General features: G+C 33.7%; 2 protein-coding genes across 3 annotated transcripts; both read right to left on the minus strand.

Moving 5' to 3' along the window:
- Nucleotides 1-10,031: 10,031 nt before the first annotated feature.
- LOC144546830 (histone H4) lies at nucleotides 10,032-10,540 on the minus strand. Its single transcript, XM_078295395.1, has one exon. It carries the CDS (start codon nucleotides 10,492-10,494, stop codon nucleotides 10,183-10,185), a length of 312 nt encoding a protein of 103 aa, XP_078151521.1. The 5' UTR covers nucleotides 10,495-10,540; the 3' UTR covers nucleotides 10,032-10,182.
- Nucleotides 10,541-13,106: 2,566 nt separating this feature from the next.
- Nucleotides 13,107-18,727, minus strand: CAND3 (tobamovirus multiplication protein). 2 transcript variants are annotated; one of them, XM_078295410.1, is made up of 13 exons: nucleotides 18,409-18,727; nucleotides 17,950-18,000; nucleotides 17,703-17,736; nucleotides 17,226-17,312; nucleotides 17,061-17,112; nucleotides 16,318-16,510; nucleotides 15,967-16,062; nucleotides 15,706-15,766; nucleotides 15,329-15,393; nucleotides 15,152-15,226; nucleotides 14,078-14,153; nucleotides 13,690-13,893; nucleotides 13,107-13,416 (listed from the first exon to the last, which is right to left on the minus strand). In XM_078295410.1, exons 1-13 carry the CDS (start codon nucleotides 18,511-18,513, stop codon nucleotides 13,382-13,384), a joined length of 1,134 nt encoding a protein of 377 aa, XP_078151536.1. In that variant the 5' UTR covers nucleotides 18,514-18,727; the 3' UTR covers nucleotides 13,107-13,381. The 2 variants fall into 2 exon arrangements, with proteins under 2 accessions (XP_078151536.1, XP_078151537.1); XM_078295411.1 differs by having other exon boundaries at nucleotides 13,685-13,893.
- Between the last annotated feature and the right edge of the window lie 3,616 nt (nucleotides 18,728-22,343).

Raw genomic sequence — 22,343 nt, forward strand, 5'->3', positions numbered from 1 at the left:
GTTAATTTATAAACGTACACGTTACGTTGTATAAAAGTTACCGAACAATAACCGAAAAGAAATATAATTGTACATGACAATTATATATATATGATTTGGAATTTTAATTGTTAATTATGGATTTGAATTATGGGTTTAAAAGCCCAAAATAATCAAAGCCTTAATTAAAATTAAAGGCCCAAAATCAAAGCCTTTTACTATTCATGCCTTAATGGGCCAAGGGCAAAATGGTCATTTCACACCTATGCCACCTTGCATGACACCTTAGGGGTGTAGAAACATGGAGAAGAGTGTGGAAGGGTGTGGAAGGGGTATTTTGGTCTTTTCACATATTAAAGGATGAGGTGTCAAGGGCTTTTGGTAAATAGATTTGTTTTGAGGGGTATTTTGGTCTTTTGCGAACCTCCTCAAAACACTATAAATAGAGGGGTGAGGGTAGAGAGAAAATTTGCTAATTCACATGTTAATCTGATTACTTTGTTAATCGGTTTTTCTCTCTTCCCTGATTTCGGTTATTACGAGATTCGGAAAAATATATTTTTGCAAACTCTGCGGTATTTCGTGTTTTGCTTTTTAAGTGAAACTGAATAACTTGGAGTCTTAAATATATTTAATTTGTCCCTATTTCGGTGAATAGTGTTTCTGCAGAATTCTGCGGTTTACGGTATTTCTGGCAGAAGAAGTAAATCGCTCTCCGGTTAGTCCTGGTGGATAACCAATAGAGGTATCACACGTGTGATACTGCGAGTCGATTCCATCCCTGGTGAGGCTCTACTCGCTCGGTCTGCATTCCAACTAAGATTTGGAATCAAGGTATAAATTGTTATATTAATCTATTTAATTTGTAAATAGATTTAATGCTTTAGGAAATCAATTATGGAGTAGATCTGTAAATAGGATTAAACGAATCTTCTTGATTCATTTAATCCGTAGCTTAAGTTAGATGTAAAAATTTTTGTTTTACTCTTTCCGCAGCTTAAGCTAATTAAATGGGTTTGAACCGTTCCTCGAAACCCAACAAATCAGAGATGTACTCTCAAAATGAGAACTCAGAACAAAACCAGATATCTACTCAGAAAAGAACAAAACCAAATCAAATAACTAGATCTGCAGGATATTGATTGAAATAATCACAAAAAAGATAATAACTGGAGAATGTATATTATGAAGGCTCTCAGCAAGTTGATAGTATTTCAAGTTTTCAACACAAGGTTTCTGGAGCCCAAATTTCAATGTCACTGGCTAAGAAATTCATATCCTCTGAGGTAGCGTAATTGAAATTAGCACTATTCCCAGGTAAGTCCTATTTTCATGCATCCAAACATACTCAGAGAGTGGGTGGCTGGAATTATTTAATAATAATTTCTATAAATAAAAAATTCTCCAATTAGAGAGGAGCAAAGGTCTATATCACAGGGGTAAAGATTTTAACAGAGCAGTTTTGGCTTCATGCAGCAAACCACTGTCAATTTTATCAGTCTCCAACATAACTATTTTTTTAGATCTCCATTCTTATCCTTGTTACACCATCATTGGGCCTTCATAAGCACAAGGGTTAAAAACCCCAGAAAAAAAAATACTTTAAAACAGGATTTAACAACATTTATTGAATTGAATGTGTTAAATTACACTCAAGTGAGTTAAACATCAATAATTAAGAACTTATTTGAGAAATTAAAACCCTGCATCACATTTTAATAAGAAACTAAATTCAAACTGTACAAATCTTGATACATGCATAAGCCAAACATATATTCCTAATTGAGGAGATGTATGCTACTGAGGGGAAGATTTAGAAAAATAAAATGTAGTCAAGCAAAACAGAAAGAAATTCAATGGAATTTTTGAAGCTTCAAAAATCAGCGGGCAATAAATAAAACATGAAGTATAAAATGCATTGTGAAGACTCTCAGTGAGTATTATAACTTATTTTTTAACACACTGTTCTCTGGAGCCCATATAAAAATGTACATGTCTTACTTGCATCGAATTCATAACTTTTGTCCATTTACCTGACCTATACCATATTTGATAAGACAGATATGAGTAAAAAAATTTAGGGTGCATTTGGATAGAGCAAGAATAACACTAACCCACTATTCTTTGTTTGTCTTATATGAGTTAGCACTATTATACTAACCCAACTAAAAGTTGAATTAGCTATTATTCTCAAACTTGAGATTATCTCTATTCTTGCTATATTCTTTGTTTCATCCAAACATATTATTGTTTAGCTTATTAGGTACGGGTTAGAGTAAATGATACCATTACGTTCACGAGCAGAATCCACGCTTGAGCCTACCTCCGCACACCTCTATTACACTTTAGGAGGCATCCGCCCCAGATAAACTACCCACCTCGCAGTGTCCCGCCCCCACCCCCCGAATGATGGGTTTGGCAGTTAGGCATCCTTAGACGAAAGAGTGGTCTTTCAGGATTGGTCGTTGTGTTTCACCACCTCCCACCTATCCAGTTTTTTTCATTAACATAATGGGTACGGGTATGAAAATGCTTACACCCAACCCGTTTTGTACCCGTTAACACCCCTACATGCAACAACCAGCAAGAAATATTTTGTTACCTCAGAGGATATGGACTCAGCTTCTCCACTTTTATGGCAGCAGATGTGCACTCCAACTTTTGTTGTTTCTCTCCACACACACATGCACACACAAGCGGCAGAGGAGGAACAGGAACACGAACCGTTTTTTTTTTTTTTGTTACCATCTTTTAAATCTGAGAGCATATTTGGATTTTCAATTTTTTTTTAGGATATTATATCAGGAAACCTCAATCCGAAACCCTAAAGCCAAAATTCATATGCATTCTTATCAGACTTCAACAGAGAACATCATTATCAGATCTCCATTCTTATAAAACATTATTAGGTCTTCATCAGTAAATACGTACAATGCATTTTTAAACCAAAACAAACACTGAAAAGAGCATGCAATAAGCAACATGTTATATAATGTTGTTTCAGCCAAAAAAAGGAATTTATCATGGGAAGATCAAATAACAAATTCAAAAGTGGCTTGTGGAAATCGATTAAAGAAAACAGATAAAGTATCAAAAAGATTCTCAATTAGACTAGTGTTTTGAAAACGGTCCAATCAGGTCTGATCCAACAGTCCGCCATCCGATCCAAGCAGTCTGTCTTCGAAAGAGATGGCCCAGACCCGCGGTTTGGCCCATGGTCCAGACCCCCGCAGGTCTACACGGTTTGGTTCATGGTCCAGTCCGGCCCCCACAGGTCTAGATGGTCTGAATTTTTTTTTTGTAATCAATTGTTTTATAATGATATAATTCGGTTTTTTTTTAAATCTATTGTTTTAAAATAATTCAGTTTTAAAGATCAAAATAATTTGTTATTTTTTTTAAAGTAATTTGGTAAATAATATAATATCAAGATAGAAATGATGAACAATGAGGAAATGTAATTTGTTTTGAAATAATTCAGTTTTTTATCATATATATACTTTTATTAATTCAAAGTTACCCTCCTCTATTCGGGCTTGAGACCGGTTATGTAAAATAACATAGGCGGAGTTCTAACTCTTTTGTTTAGTAATGCTCCTTAAAAATGAATAATTTTAAAAAGTAAGTAGTTGAAATGTTTAAAAAATAGCCGAAAAGATTAAAAGAGTTTAGAAATTTATACCAACACGAGCATGTCCACCGAACTAAAATGCGATTCAGAAGGAACGGTTGCCACTGGCACAGCAAATATATCGCTGGCCATCATCGCCAGTGTTGGATAGGCATTTGCATTCTTCTTCCAATACTCCATGACATCAATGTCATCGTCTTCCATTCTCGCCAAACAATATCTTGTTAATTCGTTTGTGTTACTTTCGACTTGTAGGTCTTCATCATCCTCCAAATCTTGTAACAATTCACCTCTCATGTTGCCCCTATTAGTATTAAAAAAATTAAGTGGACAAATAAAGAAGATATTATAAATAATAAAGATTAAAAACATATGTATATATATATTAATATTCATATCCAATGCTGCGATGGGTCAAAGAAGGTTGATTGGCATTTCGTTTGGAGTTGTGTAAGTTAAACATCTCCTCCAATGTTGAGTTCATGGCGTGCCTCCTCCATAGTGGAGTCTAAACATAGATTACTCTTGTACCTTTCAAGCATTTTTACTGTGAACTTCTTGAATGACGGATGGAGGTAGTTTGCGATAATGGTCACAGAAGGTACCTTTTCTCAATATTTTAGGAATTTTTCTTTCATGGCTACTACGATTTGTTGAAGAGGGGAATCGTATGTTTATTTATCTTCCATCTCACAATACACATTGGAAATCAAGTAGACCTGAGCCAGCAACTCATGTGCCGACAGTGTATACGAGTATGATAGTTTGACAATTGCATTGAGAAAGGATTCAGGGATTTTTTTTTAAGTTCACAATTTGGTTTCATTCTCCCTTGGAGAGTAACAAGTTGAGTCCCTTGGGAGTGCAACCCAAGGTCTTGTCTATAGGATGCTTGTAAGGAAGGCATTGGTGGAACATCATATAGATAGAATTTCAACGGGTATATATATCTCAAGATACTCTCAATTTACTTAATCTCAACTGGGTACACAAGCTGGCAAACTCTAGCTTTCTTACATTGTTTGAGAAAATGTGAGCAAGACCTTGCTTAAATCTCATAATCAAGTTATCAACTGTAGTAGTTTTAAGACACGCCTTTACGGTAAGGTGAAGTATATGATAAGCACATTTTTTGTGAAACATTATCCTATTCATAATTAGATTTAGTGACCGGGTAAAATAATCAATGAACTTGATGTTGTTACTAGCATTAATCGAATGAAATCGACAAAATCTTGTTTTCGAAATCCCTTTTCAAGTTATACTCTTGTAAAACATTAATAATGGATTAGTAAATGATTTGTGCACTGTGTGGAGATTCCAACACCTGAAAGCTTAAAACCATTTTTGTAATACCCAAGATTCATCGATATAATGGGCTGTAATACAAGAATACCTAAGTCCATGTTTACCGGCAGTTCAAATATCCAAGGTAATTGAAACATTATAATTTGTAAGTGCAAATTGGGCTACTAGTTGGTTTTTACGGTTAGTATACTGTTTCGCTATCTCTTTTGCCATATTTATATGATGAAACCCTTGTACATTCAAAATAAAAATATAGACAGTAATAAAACCTATTTTGTTTTAGGGAAAATTTCTAGTGTGCCCATGTAAAATCTTAAAATAGCCAATATCCCCATCAAAACAACATAATAGCTAATATCCCCATCAAAACTTTGCATTATTTCTTCTATCCCCATTTTACATATTTAACTCTTTATTTAATTATTTTAATATTAAATTGACAAATTTACCCTCTCCTTCTTCAAACATTCAGATAATATCTCCTTAGTTATTGCTTCTTTTGCTCCTTGTCTTTGCTTGGTGCACTCTCTCGAGACTAGATCTCTTAATTTCAACGATATCTCCTTAGTTATTCCCATACTTGATAGATAATATTCCAATCAATCCTTCTTGCTTCTTGGCAAACTAACTCCTAAGATATCTGGACCATTCAAATCCTTAATACACGAATCTCAAAGGACAAGAATACTGGCCCTCTGCATATCGATTAGGCCTCGAAATTTTTTTGGCCCAGCTTTAGATAAAGTAAATATTTGAGATATCTCAGAGGATACAAACTCACAAGACAACACATAAGAAGATTGGTTTGGCGGTTCATGTCGTGAGCCGTTCTAGTCATCAAATTGATTATGCTCAAATGAAATCATTGTTGACACCAGCAACAATAACAACCCCATCTGGTGATCCGTCTAGATGCCAGAATAACACCCCAAATATAAAGTCAAGTAGCATGACTGCGTGAGCTATGTAAATAATTGTTGGGCATGCACAATTAATGTATTAACAAACTAGCGCCCTGTAACAATGAATGCATGTGGAGGCAGCTAGTTAGTTCATATATAACTTTGAATTAAGGCAAAGGCATGTACTTTTCTGATTGTTTCAATTTTTTAGTGGTTGGTTTCCAATCTTTACCAGAAAAAAATTATGCGACTCCACTATGTTTTATCCATTTATTTAGAAAAAAAAAAGAGAGAATGTAATAGCTGCTAATATGAAGTTTTTTTAACTTTTGTTTGATTCCATAAGAGTCTATTTTTGGAACAATCAGTTAATCTGGATTGCTTAATTGGTGACATTTTACCAGTACCTAACTGGTACCAGAAGGGTCTATAAAATTGGAGACAGTCCCTTCTGGAAAAAAAAAAAAAATTTATTTGATGCTTGACGCTGAGAGTAAGAGAAGAAGGCAGGAGATGAGTTTGACGATTGAAGGTTCAATGAGAGGGGAGGGCAGGAGAAGAGGTCGGGGAAGATAGTGGGCATGAAAAAAATTTAGCTGTAGGAGAAGGTATTGAACGTTTGAAGAAGAAGAGGGTAAATTTGTCAATTTAATATCAAAATAATTAAATAAAGAGTTAAATATATAAAATGGGGATAGAAGAAATAATGCAAAGTTTTGATGGGGATATTGGCTATTATGTTGTTTTGATGGGCATATTGGCTATTTTAAAATTTTACATGGGCACACTAGAAATTTTCCCTTTGTTTTATATATGACAATGTATGCATATAAAGTAGCATATTCATGGGTGAACCATAGTTGTGTTGATGTACGGATGACTAATGCAAAATGAATGCATTTGGCATTTGTTTCTGGTTTCGCACTTAATTGAAACAAACATGAAGTTTCTGTTCAAAATGTAATTTACATGTTACCTAGCAATTTGATTCACAACCATTTAATTAGTTTAATTATTTTATACCTACGTAATTTATTGCCGCCAAGTTATGACTTATGACACTGACAGTTAATTTTTTATTTCTCCACAATCAAGTTGGCAAGTGAATTCCAAATTTAAGATATGACACAATTTATCTCATCAATATGATATGACACGTCGAACTGTGACAGCCCCAGCCCCTGCCAGAGCATTTAAACAAAATGTGATATGATAATATGATATGACAAGTACTAAACATTATAAAACGTAACATGTATATTCTACCATTTATTTTTTCTTATTAGAGTTCAAATTCCTTTATTTTTTATACTTTCATCATGCTTTCAATTCTAGAACTGCAATAACTTGTAATTTTGAATCTAAATACAAAAAAGGGGGAATTTCATGTATCCCCCTCAAAAACCTAGAAATTACGTATTTCCCCCTCTAAAATTCATAATATCATATTTACCCTTCTAAAGTTCAACAACTCACAAATTTATCTAATTCACTGATTTTTCTAATAAAATTCATTTTAAATATATAAATTACCCACTTTACCCTTGATTACAAAAATACAAATTCTCCCACCCCCTCTCTCTAAAAGAAATCATTTGATCTTTTTTGTAAGATTGATGTCATCAGCTAGATCTCAATTTGATGGAGCTCTCCATTAAGATTTCGTCAGCAGCGATTGAGAGCCGTCTCCTGCTCTTCTCTCTTCTGTCAATTCACGGCTCTCTCATATGCTCTCTCCCTTTGGATTGAATCACTTCTTCCTTCTAGCAACCCCTGCCAGAATGATGGACCAACTAGTCTCGTCACCCAGACAACGCTCTTCATTGCATTCTATTGTCTCTTCTCATGTTGCATCCAACACAAATACATGCATCTGGAATTCACATGGACTCGAGAGTGATAATACAACAAAACCTTGATGATAGAGTCAGGAGTGACTATCTCAGAAGATGAGAAGAGGCATATCTGACCCATTAAATCTTAAGGTATAATTGTAATTAGCACTAAACTGGCAGTTAGTTTCAGCTGCTATGTACTTTGTATCAGAGCCTATGTAAGGCCATCCCATGTATAAGACACATTTTGAGATCTAAAAGAAATACAGATCCTATATAACTTTGCACTAGTAAATCAACTAATATGTATTTTCCTATATAAGAAAAATATAAGTTTGTACCTGCTCTTTTAGTTAATAATGAAGCATACAAATTGTCCTTAACCTCAGAGATTTTGGATGATGATGTCGTCTGGGGACTCTTGATCTGACATGGTTGGAAGCTTGCTTTGTTTCTCAACAATGACCGCCAATATAGATTCAGAAGTCAGATTGATCTGCTCAGTTGGGAGTTGTTTTGTACAAAGGTGTTTTTAAGAACAGTACAAAGGTTTTTAACTTTTTATTAAATTGTACCGTAGAAAGGTGCATGAAGTTAGGTTATTTTTTTTGTCCCCAAGTAATTGAAACTTAGAAGAGAAGAAACAAATAGCTATTAATAGCTTGTGATTTTGTTGTTTTGAGTAATACTTGAGAGCAGAGATCTAAGTCTATGTGGACTAATAAGTTATGAAGATGAAATTCTTTAATTGAGCATAAATTTCATGTATGAGATTGCACATAAGAAACTATTGGTACCAGCGGTGCAATGTGAGAAAACTAAATGCAATACAGAAATTCCACTGTATAACTGCCTCTTGGGAATTATAGTACATGTGTTGTGACTTGGCAACTGTTATTTAGAGAGCAAAGGCACTGGCCTATAGATGTGTGTACCATATGGATGAATGGCTGCGTCTCTGTTAAGAGGGATAGATAGCAATTGAAAGTCTAAAGGATTCTATGCTGTACTTTCCTTTTTTTTTCGATTTGTTGATTGTCTGTAGTATCATTTATTTTGTATTGGCACCTGAGGGGAGAACAACACATGTACTATAATTTTTCACTCAATAAAAACAACATGGCAGCTTCTGCCAGGATGTAAAAAAAAAAAAATACAGAAATTCCACTGTGTAGTGTCCTTTAGTCAACTTTTAGTCTGATTTGTATACGCCTTTTCAAAATCGCACCGGTGCAGTGTCCTTTCTTATGTTTTGATATAGTTTCAGGAGACTGGGTGTGGAGAGAGTGAGAGATCAAGAACGGAGGTATCCTTCTTTGACGGCAAAATTTTAATCTGATGGAAGGCAATGGCACGAATCTTAACACTCAACAATGAAACAAATCAGTAAAGGAGAAAGGGTAAAATGGGTAATTTGTATATTTAAAATGAGTTTTATTAGAAAAATCAATGAATTAGGTAAATTTGTGAGTTTTTAAACTTTGGAAGGGTAAATATGATATTATGAATTTTAGAGGGAGAAATATGTAATTTCAAGGTTTTTGAGGGGATACATGAAATTCTCCCAAAAAAAACTGTTAATTATGATTTCATTTTCTGTATACACATGACAAAGGTCATGACATTTCAATTTATTTTGATTAATATCAAAAGATTGTAAAAGTATATTGATGTGAACAAATTTTTGACATTGATTATTCTATTAATTGATTCATATAAAATTAAAATTAAAAAGTGAGAATTTGTTATGTACATGTAGAAAAAATAATATATATTACATGTAAGTATGTAACAGCTTTAATTTGACATATAAATTTTAATTTTTTTAGTATTATAAAATATAAAAAATAGAAACATAACAAAAACACAAAAAATAAAAATATTTAAACCCTCTTAAAAATAAGGTTTGCAATTTGTTCTAAAATAAAAGATAAGTTTTGTAAGCAGTTATACTTTGGGCACTCAAAGAAAGAAACGGAACATGTCCAGCCCAAAGAATTTGCATCCCTGAGATATCTCAAACTCTGAGTCTATATGTGGAAAATCCGGATAATTCGAAGCTTTTCTGCACGAAATGTCAAATAATAATAATAACAGCTCCGTGTATTTCAAATAGGCACTGAACAAAAATTGATCCGACTTTAATTTAACTGAAAATTTAGATATCTAATTTAAAAATTCGCTGTTTATTCTTCCATGACAAGGTCAAGAGCAAGTCTCAAATAAATCCGAATTAGTTCGAATTACGGTTCAGATTTCAAATTTAAATGTTACGTCTGCTAGCTGTTAGTAAATAATTTGGAAGTATTAAAGTTGGCACTCTTTTGAACCGAATTGTTGTTGATTTCATCAAAAAGAATTAGATATAACAAAACGAAAAGGAAGCATTAAAGATCTTATCTTGCAATTCTTCTCTAATCACAAAATCATGTTTACATTAATTAACATTTAACAATGCCTGAACAAACGCAACCTAGAGAAATTAATCAACCCAAAAACGCACATACTAAACGCCTATTAAACCACCCTAACCGCCGAATCCGTACAAGGTCCTCCCCTGGCGCTTGAGCGCGTACACCACGTCCATGGCGGTGACGGTCTTTCTCCTGGCGTGCTCAGTGTAGGTCACCGCATCTCTGATCACATTCTCGAGGAAGATCTTGAGCACGCCACGGGTCTCCTCGTAGATCAAGCCACTGATACGCTTGACGCCGCCACGCCTCGCCAAGCGTCGGATGGCGGGCTTGGTGATTCCCTGGATGTTGTCTCGGAGCACTTTCCTGTGGCGCTTGGCACCTCCCTTACCTAGTCCCTTGCCTCCCTTGCCTCGACCCGACATTGTCGCTGATTTTGAATCGAAGAGAGCGATAAAGAAATGGAAGAGGGTAAAGGGATAATTTGGATTCAATTCGATTGGAAGGGGAGAATTAATAGTGGAGGGAATTAAAGACTCTAATGTAACTCAATTATTAAGTTTTGATCAAAACCGTTCGATCTGCTCTAATACTGATCGAATTGGCCCGTATTCTGATCGGACGGTCCAAATAAGTAATATAAAATTGGATTACTTTAGGGATGCGAAGTCGTAGTGGATGGGGGAAATGGGGAGTCGATCCGTGGACTGTGTGAATCGCACTCTTTGATTAGAAATCAACGGTGTGATCGGATTGAGTTGAGGGTGCGGATCGATGACGTGGGTAATGTTTTGGAATTCCTTGTTTCTTTATGAGAAAATAGCATTGGGTAAGAGTTGATCGATGTCGATTATTTCTGTTCGTTGTATGGTGTCTAATTGGCTAATTTGCTAATATAATTGGTATTTTGGATAATTGCCTGTGTGTTTATCAATACGCAATTTAGCGTTAAATTTTCTTATAAGAAATTGAATAAGGTTAAAGTCAATTTAGGGTTAATTGACTTGCAATTCAATGCTCATTTTTCTTTGTTTTAGTGTTTATTAGAATAGTTATTTATTTTCTAATTGATGTAATTTACAGTGTATCTTTAGCAAAATATCGGGAAATTAAATGAATAAATTGTGACTGTCCAAAATATCGCAATTTATTCACGAGGTGGGCTCGAGAAAAACTTTGATCAATTACAACATGCTTCACCAATTTCAACATCATCAAATCATATCTGAGCTGAGACAATGCAGTCTCTAACTCTAAACATATCACTGTTTAGATTAAATCAAAACATAATCAATATTCTAAATCAGCTCATTAATGGACCGAGTCAGAACGAACCGAGCTGATTCAAACTCAAACTCATCATATGAAGGACCGAGCTTGAACGAATTAGCTTGTTTTTAACTCGAGCATGTATCGAGCGATCTATTTACGAGTTTTTCTCGAATCAATCTCGATAAAGCTAGTGAAAAGAAAAAATCTTACCTATAATTGCTTTATCAAATACAATACAAGTTAGATAAACGAATAAAAGTGTATCGTTGACACTTCCAACCAGATTGGAATCCTTTGTTCTCAGAAATTAGGAGTGGCAATGAGCTGGTTCGATTCAAGTTAGGTCCTAACTCAGCTTATTAATTCTGAACAAAGCTACAGCCGAGCGAGCTGAACTTAGGACATCCAAGTTAAAACCTCATCTTGAAATCATGACAAGCTAGCTCAAGTTAGCTCGCGAGCTGACGAGCTAGCTTGCTGGGTCTGGTTGGATCTTGTTTTAAGAAAAAAAAAAATGAATTCTACAAACTTTTGAATCGAGCTACTGAGCTAGACAGTATAAAATGCACACAAATTCATACAAATTTACAAATTGATGCATAGCCGAGGTGACGAGCAAATTAGGCCCCAACTTCAACTCGTTAATTCTGAACCGAACTAATGACGAGCTGACTCGTTAACAACTCAGTTCAGTAACGAACGAGCCATTAGCAAGCGAGTCACAATCGAGGCACCAGCTTTGAGCTTTTTTGCCACCCCTGGTGCCAAACCTACTGCGCTGCGCTAGAGAGCGTTGGCGTTGCTGAAAATTCAAATAATGTAAACAAAATATTGCTCACAGAAAAAGAGGTTTAGTCTTAGATCGTATGGTTTTAACTATATAATTTGTACCTAACAACTCATATGCTACCTTCACAATAACGACAATCGATATAGATCTTAATTAATAATGTAGAAATACGAAGCACAATACATCATTAGTTTTTTTTTTTTAATTTTATAAAGCAGTTTATAAATGTGAAATGAATAAAATTTGATATAACTTGATACAAAGAATACAAAATAAAAATATATTACAGGATAATTTGATATTAAAATGATTCAACGAACTTCAATATATTAAAACTCGAAGCAATAACACAATAACTTTAGATATTCATGATGCTTTTAAGAAATAAATAATTCATAAAAAAGTTCCTACAAAGCGTTTTAAATACGAGTACCTACAAATAAGGAAAAGAAATATGTATTACATATGTAAAGACATTGATTCACATAAATTCAAAATTAAAATGTGGTAATTGTTAATAGCATGCAGTGAAAATAATATAAATCCTATCTAATAATTTTATTTTGACATATAAATTTTAAAATTTGTGTTATTAGAAAATAAAAAAATTGGAACATGATAAAGGCACCAAAAAGGAAAGTAACATCAGGATCAAGGCACCAAAATTGGAATATGATAAAGACAAATTTTAAAGACTTACTAATTTTTTTTTCAGATTTTAGAGCGCATAGGGTAGAGCCAAATATCAACACTAACACAGTCGATCTAACCAGAAATATAGAGTAACATCAGGATCTGAACTTATTCTATCAGCCTGATCACCTTCGAGCTTTCAAAAGAGCTTAACAACTCTTTTCTTAGAAGGCTAAATCAGAACTTTTCAGCACAACTACAAGCAAAGTTGCCTGTAATGTAAACTTTATAAAATTAAACAAGCAAACTAAGAAAACTAAGAAGCGAGAAGAGGCAAGAGAATTATCGCGAACAATTGATGCGACAATAAGCTATTTACATAAACAAAACAATGCACAGTTATAATTATTAACTTCCCATGCATAATTATCTCTATAATTAGAAATTCACACTCAATCAACTTCCCCCCTTCACAGATAAATATCGCTGGGCTCCAGAAAAATGTCCCAGTTTCCATCTCACAGGGCCTATGCAAACCTGACTACTGAACTGATGCCCAATTCTCTTTTCATATAGATAGTGACGCCCGAAGGAAGGAAATAAGTGTGATATTTAGGTCACAAATCGGTTAGATTGGACTTGACTTGAGAGCCTAAACCAACACAAAAATAAAGAAAAATATATATCTTAATCTTGCAAGTTATTATTGATAAGAATCACTATAAGCATTATCAAGAAATTGCTGTGTTTTTTTTTTAATTATGTACAAAAATTTGCATTAACACAAAAGATCGATTGGGGGTCTATGTATGAATTTACAAACCAGCTGTGTTGCAAACTGATAATGTACCAGTCCAGGCAAAAACTGATTTGGTACAGATGATTCTTTGGTGCTGAAAACAAATTAAAAATTGGGTTACCTTACTCTGAGAGGAAGTGACAGCAGCCCTCCACTGGGGATTTAAGCTAGTTGTCGTCTCAATATTAGTACCAGTACTGGTACCAGTACCTGTGCCTCTACTTTCGCGAACATATGCAACTACACTATGCTGCACAGGTCTCTCAGCCGACTGTCTCTGAGGCATCTCTCTCATTACCCATAACACAAAAGCGCACGGTACTGACGATCCTACTCAGATTCAATCAAAAATATAAAAATAGAACTGAGCAAGTGAAAATTATTTTTCAAGGTTCAATACAAAAAGGTATCATATATTATGCTATTAATCTGCCCATGAAGATTCAAAAATACGAATAGAAGGTAAAGATTTAGCACTCTAAATAATTCTGTAGAAAGAAAGAAGATTCATTACCTATAAAGAAATACAAAAACATGAAGATGGAGCCAAAAACGATATTTGAATCTGATGAATACCTATAGGAAAGAACCTGCAGAGAAATGCAAAAGGTTGTTACAATTTGACCACCGTTTTACAGTACAAACCTGTTCCTAAACATAAAATTTGGGTAGTTTTATATTTCTTTTGGTTTAGCCTTGAGATTTCAAACTCCTTTCTAAATTCTAAAACCTAAGTAGTGATACTGTGAAGAGCACTATACTGTCTGGGTCTGGTGCCAAGATTAAAACATATCCTTACAATATATACATGAGTGAGGCTATGGATTGGCCCATACTATAGATTCATATCTCTGTTTTCAAAGTTCAACAGTCGATCTGAACCAATCAACATGATCTCCATATGAATATGTAGTTGGGGACCAGAATTTACTTTTTTGTAAAAGCTTTTTACTATTTTTTTAGTAGTAGCGTTAAAATCCACCATTGATTTTGTGCCACACATCATTTTCTCTGTTTCCAAAGTCCGAACTGTCGATCCAAAACGCTCAACATGATCTTCATATTAAATTGTGCTTGGAGACCAAATTTTATATTTTTTGGAACTTTTTACTATTTTTTTGGATAGGAACAAAATCTCTGTTTTGGATGGTCCAGAATCTTCCAAAAACAGTGATATAGTACCTACCTAGAAAAAAAAGTAAAAAGTTTCAAAAAATATAAATTTGGTCTCCAAGCACAATTTAATATGAAGATCATGTTGAGCGGTTCGGACCGACTGTTTTGGACTTTGAAAACGGAGAAAAGGATCTGGAGCATGATTGGAGCACAAAACCAATGATTGAAAATCACTACATTTGGATGGTCCAGAATTTTTAAATTAAGTTTTTTTTTTACTTATTTTAAAAAATAGTAAAAAAAAAATCTAAATTTGATATCCAAGTACATTTCCCTAAAGATCATGTTGAACAGTTCGGATCGACTGCTTGAACTTTGAAAATGAAGATATGGATCCATAGTACGGATAAACGTGCGCTTTGCGAAGTACCATAGCCTCACGCACAATACATAACAAAAATTGATGAATTACCGGAACATTGGTGGCAAGTGCTAGAATAGCAGACGAGGTGAAACAGATTAATGACACGCCAGCTAGGCTTCCCACCTACAGAGCAAAACACACGTGAAAAGAAGAAGCTCAAAACAACCATGTATACAAAAAGGGTATTAAGTGAACTAACAAAGAAGATGGCATTGTAATAGCTACCTTCCATTTCTCACTCGAGACAATTTCAGAGCGCACATTTCTCATTTTTAAAAATAGAATCAGCCCTAAACACAAACAGAGCAAAGAAAATAAAATAGCATAAATATAAGGGTACATATCTTAAAGACAATGGTAAATGACATGACATTAACTCTACACTGAGAATATTTAAATAAAAGATACATTGTTTTAAGGTAGTGCATATAAACATTTTCCTAGCATCTTATCTTACCTTTTTGTTTTTCATTATTCTAAACTTTCAAATCAATCCCAATCAGGTTTTTATCCAACCATCTTGTTTGACTGTATATTATTAATCTTGTCATGTTAGAACAGATGTTCATATGGTAATATCATGCATGTTTTAACATACTCACCATAGCAAGCCAGTGCACCGCCTAGCAGAAGATTAGCCACAGAAAATATATCCAAGTATACCTGTGAAATCACAGCATATATTATTGTTATTCCAGTTTATGTTATGGTTTCACTAAGGAACTCAATAGTGTCAGTGCCAAGTGTTAAGCCTTTCCTCTGTTGATGCGCTTTGTTTGGTTTTTATATTATTTATTTTTTACAGCCTATGTGGGTTTTTCTGGTTGTTTACGTTGTTCAGAATAGGTAATTCATTAACCTACCCTAGTTAAAAGCGATGAATCAATAGGATTTTCCCCTCTTCCAAACCATATCAATACAGCAAATGCGAACATGAAAACAAAAGTCAAAACAATCACCTGCAAAGAAACAAAAAAAAACAAGAGATTTTGTATCAATTATAAGAAAAGGTGAAAAACCTCTTACGAAGGCCAAAAAAACTTCAGTTTGATTTAGCAAAATGTGAGTAGATTATGTAACAACTGCAAAATATATTAAAAAATAATGTGTTGTAATACCAAGTTATAGCTAGTTAGATTTAAAGATTGTGGGAAAATAATGTAAAAAACGAAAAATATACATATAAACAAAATATGATAATGGTCTGTAATTACCAAGATAACAAATTTCTGGCGGCTTCCAAGACGAGCACCTTGGAATGAGCAACAACACTTTCTATGGGAATGGTGCGCATCCGCATGCCGTAGACCAGGTTTGTTTTTCGACTTGTCCAGTAATGCTTCATGGTAGCTACCATATTCCTCATCTTCTTCCTCTTCATCGTTTGGCTGATGACACAAATCAACCCTGCAATGTACAAGTAAATATCATAATTGTGCCCCTACAAAATCTCAAAATATATGAGCAGCCCTACACACGTCCTCTCTAAATGCAGGGTATCATCCAAGACTCTAAAGATTTTATTTAAAAATGAAAATGTGAAAAATAAAATTGTCTATGCCATTTGAGTTCATACATGACATTTTTCATTTTAAAAGGAATGTACATGATATTTTTAATGTTTTGCAGGGCTACACACGAAGCGAGCTTGCTAAATTTGCATAGTTTTTATCTTCCAATGCAATGCATTATGTTTGATTGTCCCGGTCCAGAATACTTGAATAAGTGTATAGTTGCCAAAATATATTTAGTATGTTTTGTTGTGATACTAGTAGATGTAAATTCCAAGTTCAGACCAAATCAATCAAAATACAGTTTTCATCATTAATTTTTTTTTCCACTTTCCCATATTGTACGTCAGACTGTGCTGTCATTTATTTTTTACTGCTGACATGGCAGACTTTACATGAAGTCAATTTATAATAATTAAAGACCATTACTAGACATAATAACTTACCAAAATGAAAGGAGGAGGAGAAATGCCGCCAAAAACAAAATCTGAGGACAGGCTGCAGAATATATAAATTATACAAATTTTGTCATTATGAAATGCATATGAAAAACCAATGACAAAATTACTGTGATTTAGATAATGAAAAAGAAAAAGGGACAAACTAAATACCCATGAGAATGAACCCGCATGAGTGGGGCCAGCACTGCCATCCTTCGCATGTAGCAACCAGCGTAGAAGCAAGAAATGCCAGAAATCCTAAAAAATAGGAGACAAACAAAATTGTGTATAAAATTATAGTACATGCAAAGCACAACATTAAAAGGCTTAAAGTAAACCTTTTAATATTGGAATTTCATAAATTTATAATTGTAACGGCCACATCTGAAAGGACCCAAACTACGGTTCACTCCTATTATTGTACTTTTTATATCTTAGTTCAGTTTAATAAGTCCCTATCGGGATAGGAACATTGTATTGCCATGAATTGGATAACAAGGTAACTAGAAAGCTAGGGTTTTGGATAATCTTTGGTCACTAGTTTCAGTCCAGGATTTTACATTGTAACGATTTCCAAACTTACATTAAATGTCAGGCTAATTATATTGGTCAAATTGATGGCAGTTATTTAAGTTTAAAATGGCTCACCTATGTTGCATGAACCGATCATGAGATGAAACATCTGCAAAAACAAAATAGTATTCGTAAATGTTGTGGAGAATGCTCACTGTTTTAGAATACACTGACTATAAGCTAGATTAAACATAAACTGGAAACAGTGCTAAATTTTATCTTTTAAGTTCATCTCACATAAATTTCTCGCTGCAATTGTATTAACCCTTATTTTATAATTGCTTAAGCTGCAAACTCTCTGCAAATGGGATTAGTGACATACCTTCTGACGTGTCCATCCTAGCTGCCGATTCCGCAAGTGAATTCTCAATAACTGCAAACAATGTTGAGGAATTTATGATAATAAAAATCAAAAGCATTAGGCTTACTCGCAAAAAATATATATATATATATTATATATTTCGATGCGTATCTTCTCAGGTTTTATAGGGTTTCCACGTGACTTCATCACCTTATGGATAACACACAATCAGCAACATGCATTGCTTGGATAGATCAAAAATTGAAAGGAGCGTCTCAATATCTCATAGAACAGTAAATTGGCACAAGACAAAATTCAACAAACCCGAAATCGTAATCACAAATTCACAATGCAATGCAGTACCATAAAAAAATTACAATCTAAATTTCTACGCCGTGGTGCCCTACAACAATGCTTCCAGAGCGGGGCGGTAATTGCAGAGGGACATGAGATTCAATCAAAAGTAAATTAGATCGAGACCTGAACGAAGGCGGCGATGGAAATGACAGCATCGATTACGGCGAGCACAGAATCGGCCGTGAGAATTGGAGCCGGGAGGCAGCTCGCACCGAGAAAAAACGACATCTTTCACCTCACCATCTACATCTATCTTAGCGATGGCGCTAGGTTTTATGTATCTAAAGCTGTTTATATAAGATGGATTTTGAATCGAGTGAGTGGCGAGTCAACGAGTGGGGGAGAGAGGTCGGCGAGAGAGAGGGGAGGGGCGGAGAAAGAGAGAGAGGTGTGGTTTTGTTTGCTTTGGTGGAAATTGGAAGGGATTCGGACCTTGGATTGGAAATGCGAGGTCAAATCCGCAGTTCTTTTATTCACTCTCCGATCTCGCCGCTAATTTCTGGATCTTTAGAAATTAGAATGTTCTGAACAGTGTTTTAAAATGCGGTTTTGTTCATGCATGCGGAAGGCCACTGCATACCGCATATGCGGTATGCAGACGCATATGCGGATTTTCATGCGGATTTATATATAAGGATCAATTTTAAAATAAAAATTCACGTATATATATATATGGCAAAGGCTTCTATGGACATAAGGACCTATTTGTAAAATGAACATATTTTTATTTTTAAAATTCAAACAGTCGATCTGAACCGTTCATCTTATTCTCCATATTAATATGTGCTTGGAGACCAAATTTTATATTTTTCTGAATTTTTTTACTATTTATTAAGATGGGTACAAAAAATATCAAATTCAGACCATTGAATCCGCATGGAAAACTGCATGGCCGCATTTTTAATCCGCATGGCCGCATGGAAAATTCCACATGACCGCATATTCGGACCGCATATGCGGCCGCATGGTCAAAACCGCATGGAAAACCGCATGGGCATTCTGAGCACGGCTGCCGACCGCATACGCATATGCGGCCGCATTTTAAAACACTGGTTCTGAATATGGTGTGATTTCCTTTTTTATCTTTTTCTTCTTTTTTTTGGAATTTTACGTATATTATTTAAAAACTATGAATTATATTTTTTTTTCTCTAAAATTTATAATTACATATGTATTCAATTAACTAAAAATTGAAATTAATTATTTTTAAATAATATAAAATATAATTAAGCATATAATTATGGTTCTCCTTTTGATCGTTCCCGCCTTTTTTAGCGTCAAAATTGTATTTTTTTTTCCTTCTACATTCTATAAGTACTTATTTATTATCTAAAATTATATAACTCACATATTTATTTATTTAATTAAAAATTGAGTTTATTTTCATTTAATATGATAAGTAAGTACCTAATTATATATTTTTCCCTTTTGATCGCTCCACCCTTCTTTAGCGGCACTATTTTATTTTTTCTCTTCTAAATTTTATAATTACTTATTTACCATCTTAAATTATAATAATCAAATATATATCCAATTAACTAAAATATAAATTAATTATATTTAATATTATATAGAATATAATTAAGTATCTAATTATGGTTCTTCTCCTTTTGATCGCTCTCGTCTTTTTTAGTGTCAAAATTGTGTCACTTCCCAATTATTATGTTTAATATTATACAGAATATAATTAAGCATCTAATTATGATTTTTCTCCTTTTGATCACTTCCGTCTATTTTAGCATCAAAATTGTGTCACCTCCCCCAATTAATTATTTTTAATATAATATAGAATATAATTAAGCACGTATGGCTATTCTCCTTCTAATTGATCCCGTCTTTTTAGCATAAAAATTGTGCCACTTCCCCTTCTACACTAAGGTCCTGTTTGGTTGCACCAGCGGGAATAGAAATGAGTACGAGAATCAAAAATTTTGAACTGAAAATTAATGTTCACGTGGGAAAAAAAAAATTCAGTCTGAGTGAATTTTCATTTTCCCACGTGAACAGTAAACTTTAGTTTGCAGCCGAACAGGCCCTAAACCTCTTCTTCGGATCACTTTTAATCATCTGCAACGTCATCCAAATCGTACTTGTTAGAGATAATATTCGAGAAAAAAAGGCTTGAGTAACATAAATATGAAGAGAGAGTGTATATGGAGAATGGATCCAGTATAATTAATTCGTGATTAATTATAGTTTTGAATATATTTGATATATATTTAAGTTATGTTTGGAGGTGATTTGAATCGAAAAAGACTAAAAAATTCTCAGATTTCGTTCATACCGTAATTGTTTTTTTCAAAAAAGATAAAGAGGAACACATGTATGCTCTTATTTGGCATGCACTCAGCAGGAAATCTGACTAGTCAGATGACAATCTTGATATTTTCACTGAGATGTGAATGTGATAGGCATAGACTATTATTATAACAATAGTACATTGTGGAAAGTACAATAGGTGTCCCCATGACACCTGCTTGCATAGTTGCATAAGGGGAATAAATGTTATTTCCGGAGTGGATCCAAAAAGACAACATCATGAATAATCATTAATTATAAATTAACCTCCTCATATCTCAACCGCACATCAACTACTTAAGGGCTTGTTCGGATGTAATTCCGAAAATACTGTTCATGTGGGAAAAAAAAATTCGCTCAGGCCCTGTTCGGTTGCACCAGTGGGAATAGGAATGGGTACGGGAATGAAAAATTTTGAACTGAAAATTACTGTTCACGTGGGAAAAAAAAATTCAGTCTGAGTGAATTTTCATTTTCCCACGTGAACAGTAATTTTCACAGTGCAGCCAAACAGGCCCTCAGACTGAATTTTTTTTTTCCCACGTGAGCAGTAAATTTCAGTTCAAACTTTTTCTATTCCCGTTCTTATTCCCATTCCCACTGTGCAGCCGAACAGGGCCTAAATGAACGGCCTAGATTAATTCCTCTCACAAGCTTTCTCTGCTGTTACTCTTTTTTTTTGAAAACTTGATAGTAGTTATCAAAGTTCGTGAGGGGGAATCGAACTCTCAATCTTTGGGTATAACAACTCTAGGACATTTTCCTAATCAATTGTGCTATCTCCCCTTTCTCTCTGCTGTTACTCTCTCTGTGTCCCTTTCTATGAACATCTTTTCTTCAAGTCTCGTGATTTATAATATAAAATGTCATCAAAATCCAGATTACCAAGTGCCATTACAAAATTCAAACTTCAATAGAATAAAGTACAGTGGTCTGATTGAACGAAAACAAAACAAAAATAAATTATACATAGCAATTTATTTTTATTTATTTAGAAAGGCAAGCTTATACAATTAATTGGAACTTGGAAGCCTTAAATCAGAGGAGGCTGGACAACAAGAATTTTTATTGTAAGATCATATGTGAAGAATGAACTATAGAGCTTGCTATCAAACTTGTCAAACCGAGGGATAGAGAAAAGGAAAATTTTATTAAATATTTCATATTTTAAAAATATCAAACAAAATATATATTTTTTTTATTTATTAACAAAATTCTCGTGATAACCAAATTTACAAAAAAAAAAAAAAAAAAAAAATCATATTTTCGCTCCTCCTTGAATATGACTATAAAGGATGTAACATTTCGGTTGGACAATTTTACAATTACAATACACCTCTTTTAAAAGGTCGAGACAAAATATCATCCTTTCAAATTTGTATATCTGACAAAAATAAACCTTCTATTTCCATATTTTTACTCCTCTTCCTTTTCCTCTTCTTTTCTTCTATAATTGTAATTATGTTAATATTGATAATCAAAATTCTAGACTTTTATTATTTTTATAATTACATTTTCGTAAAAAACACTTATATTTGTTTTTGATAAATTTACAAAAAAAATATAATTTATTATTTCAATTGTAAATATGTATAAGTTAAAAGGTGAAAAAATAAAATCAAAAGATCAAATTGTCAAATTATAAAAACTTTGAAATTTTATAATTTGAACATATCATGATGTACTAAAATTCGATCTAGTATCAAATTTAGAAGTTAATTTGCGTAAAATAAATTGAAAAATGTCAAATTATGAAATAT

The sequence above is a fragment of the Carex rostrata genome, chromosome 30 (assembly GCF_964058835.1).
Source record: "Carex rostrata chromosome 30, lpCarRost1.2, whole genome shotgun sequence".
NCBI classification, from domain to species: Eukaryota; Viridiplantae; Streptophyta; class Magnoliopsida; order Poales; family Cyperaceae; genus Carex; species Carex rostrata.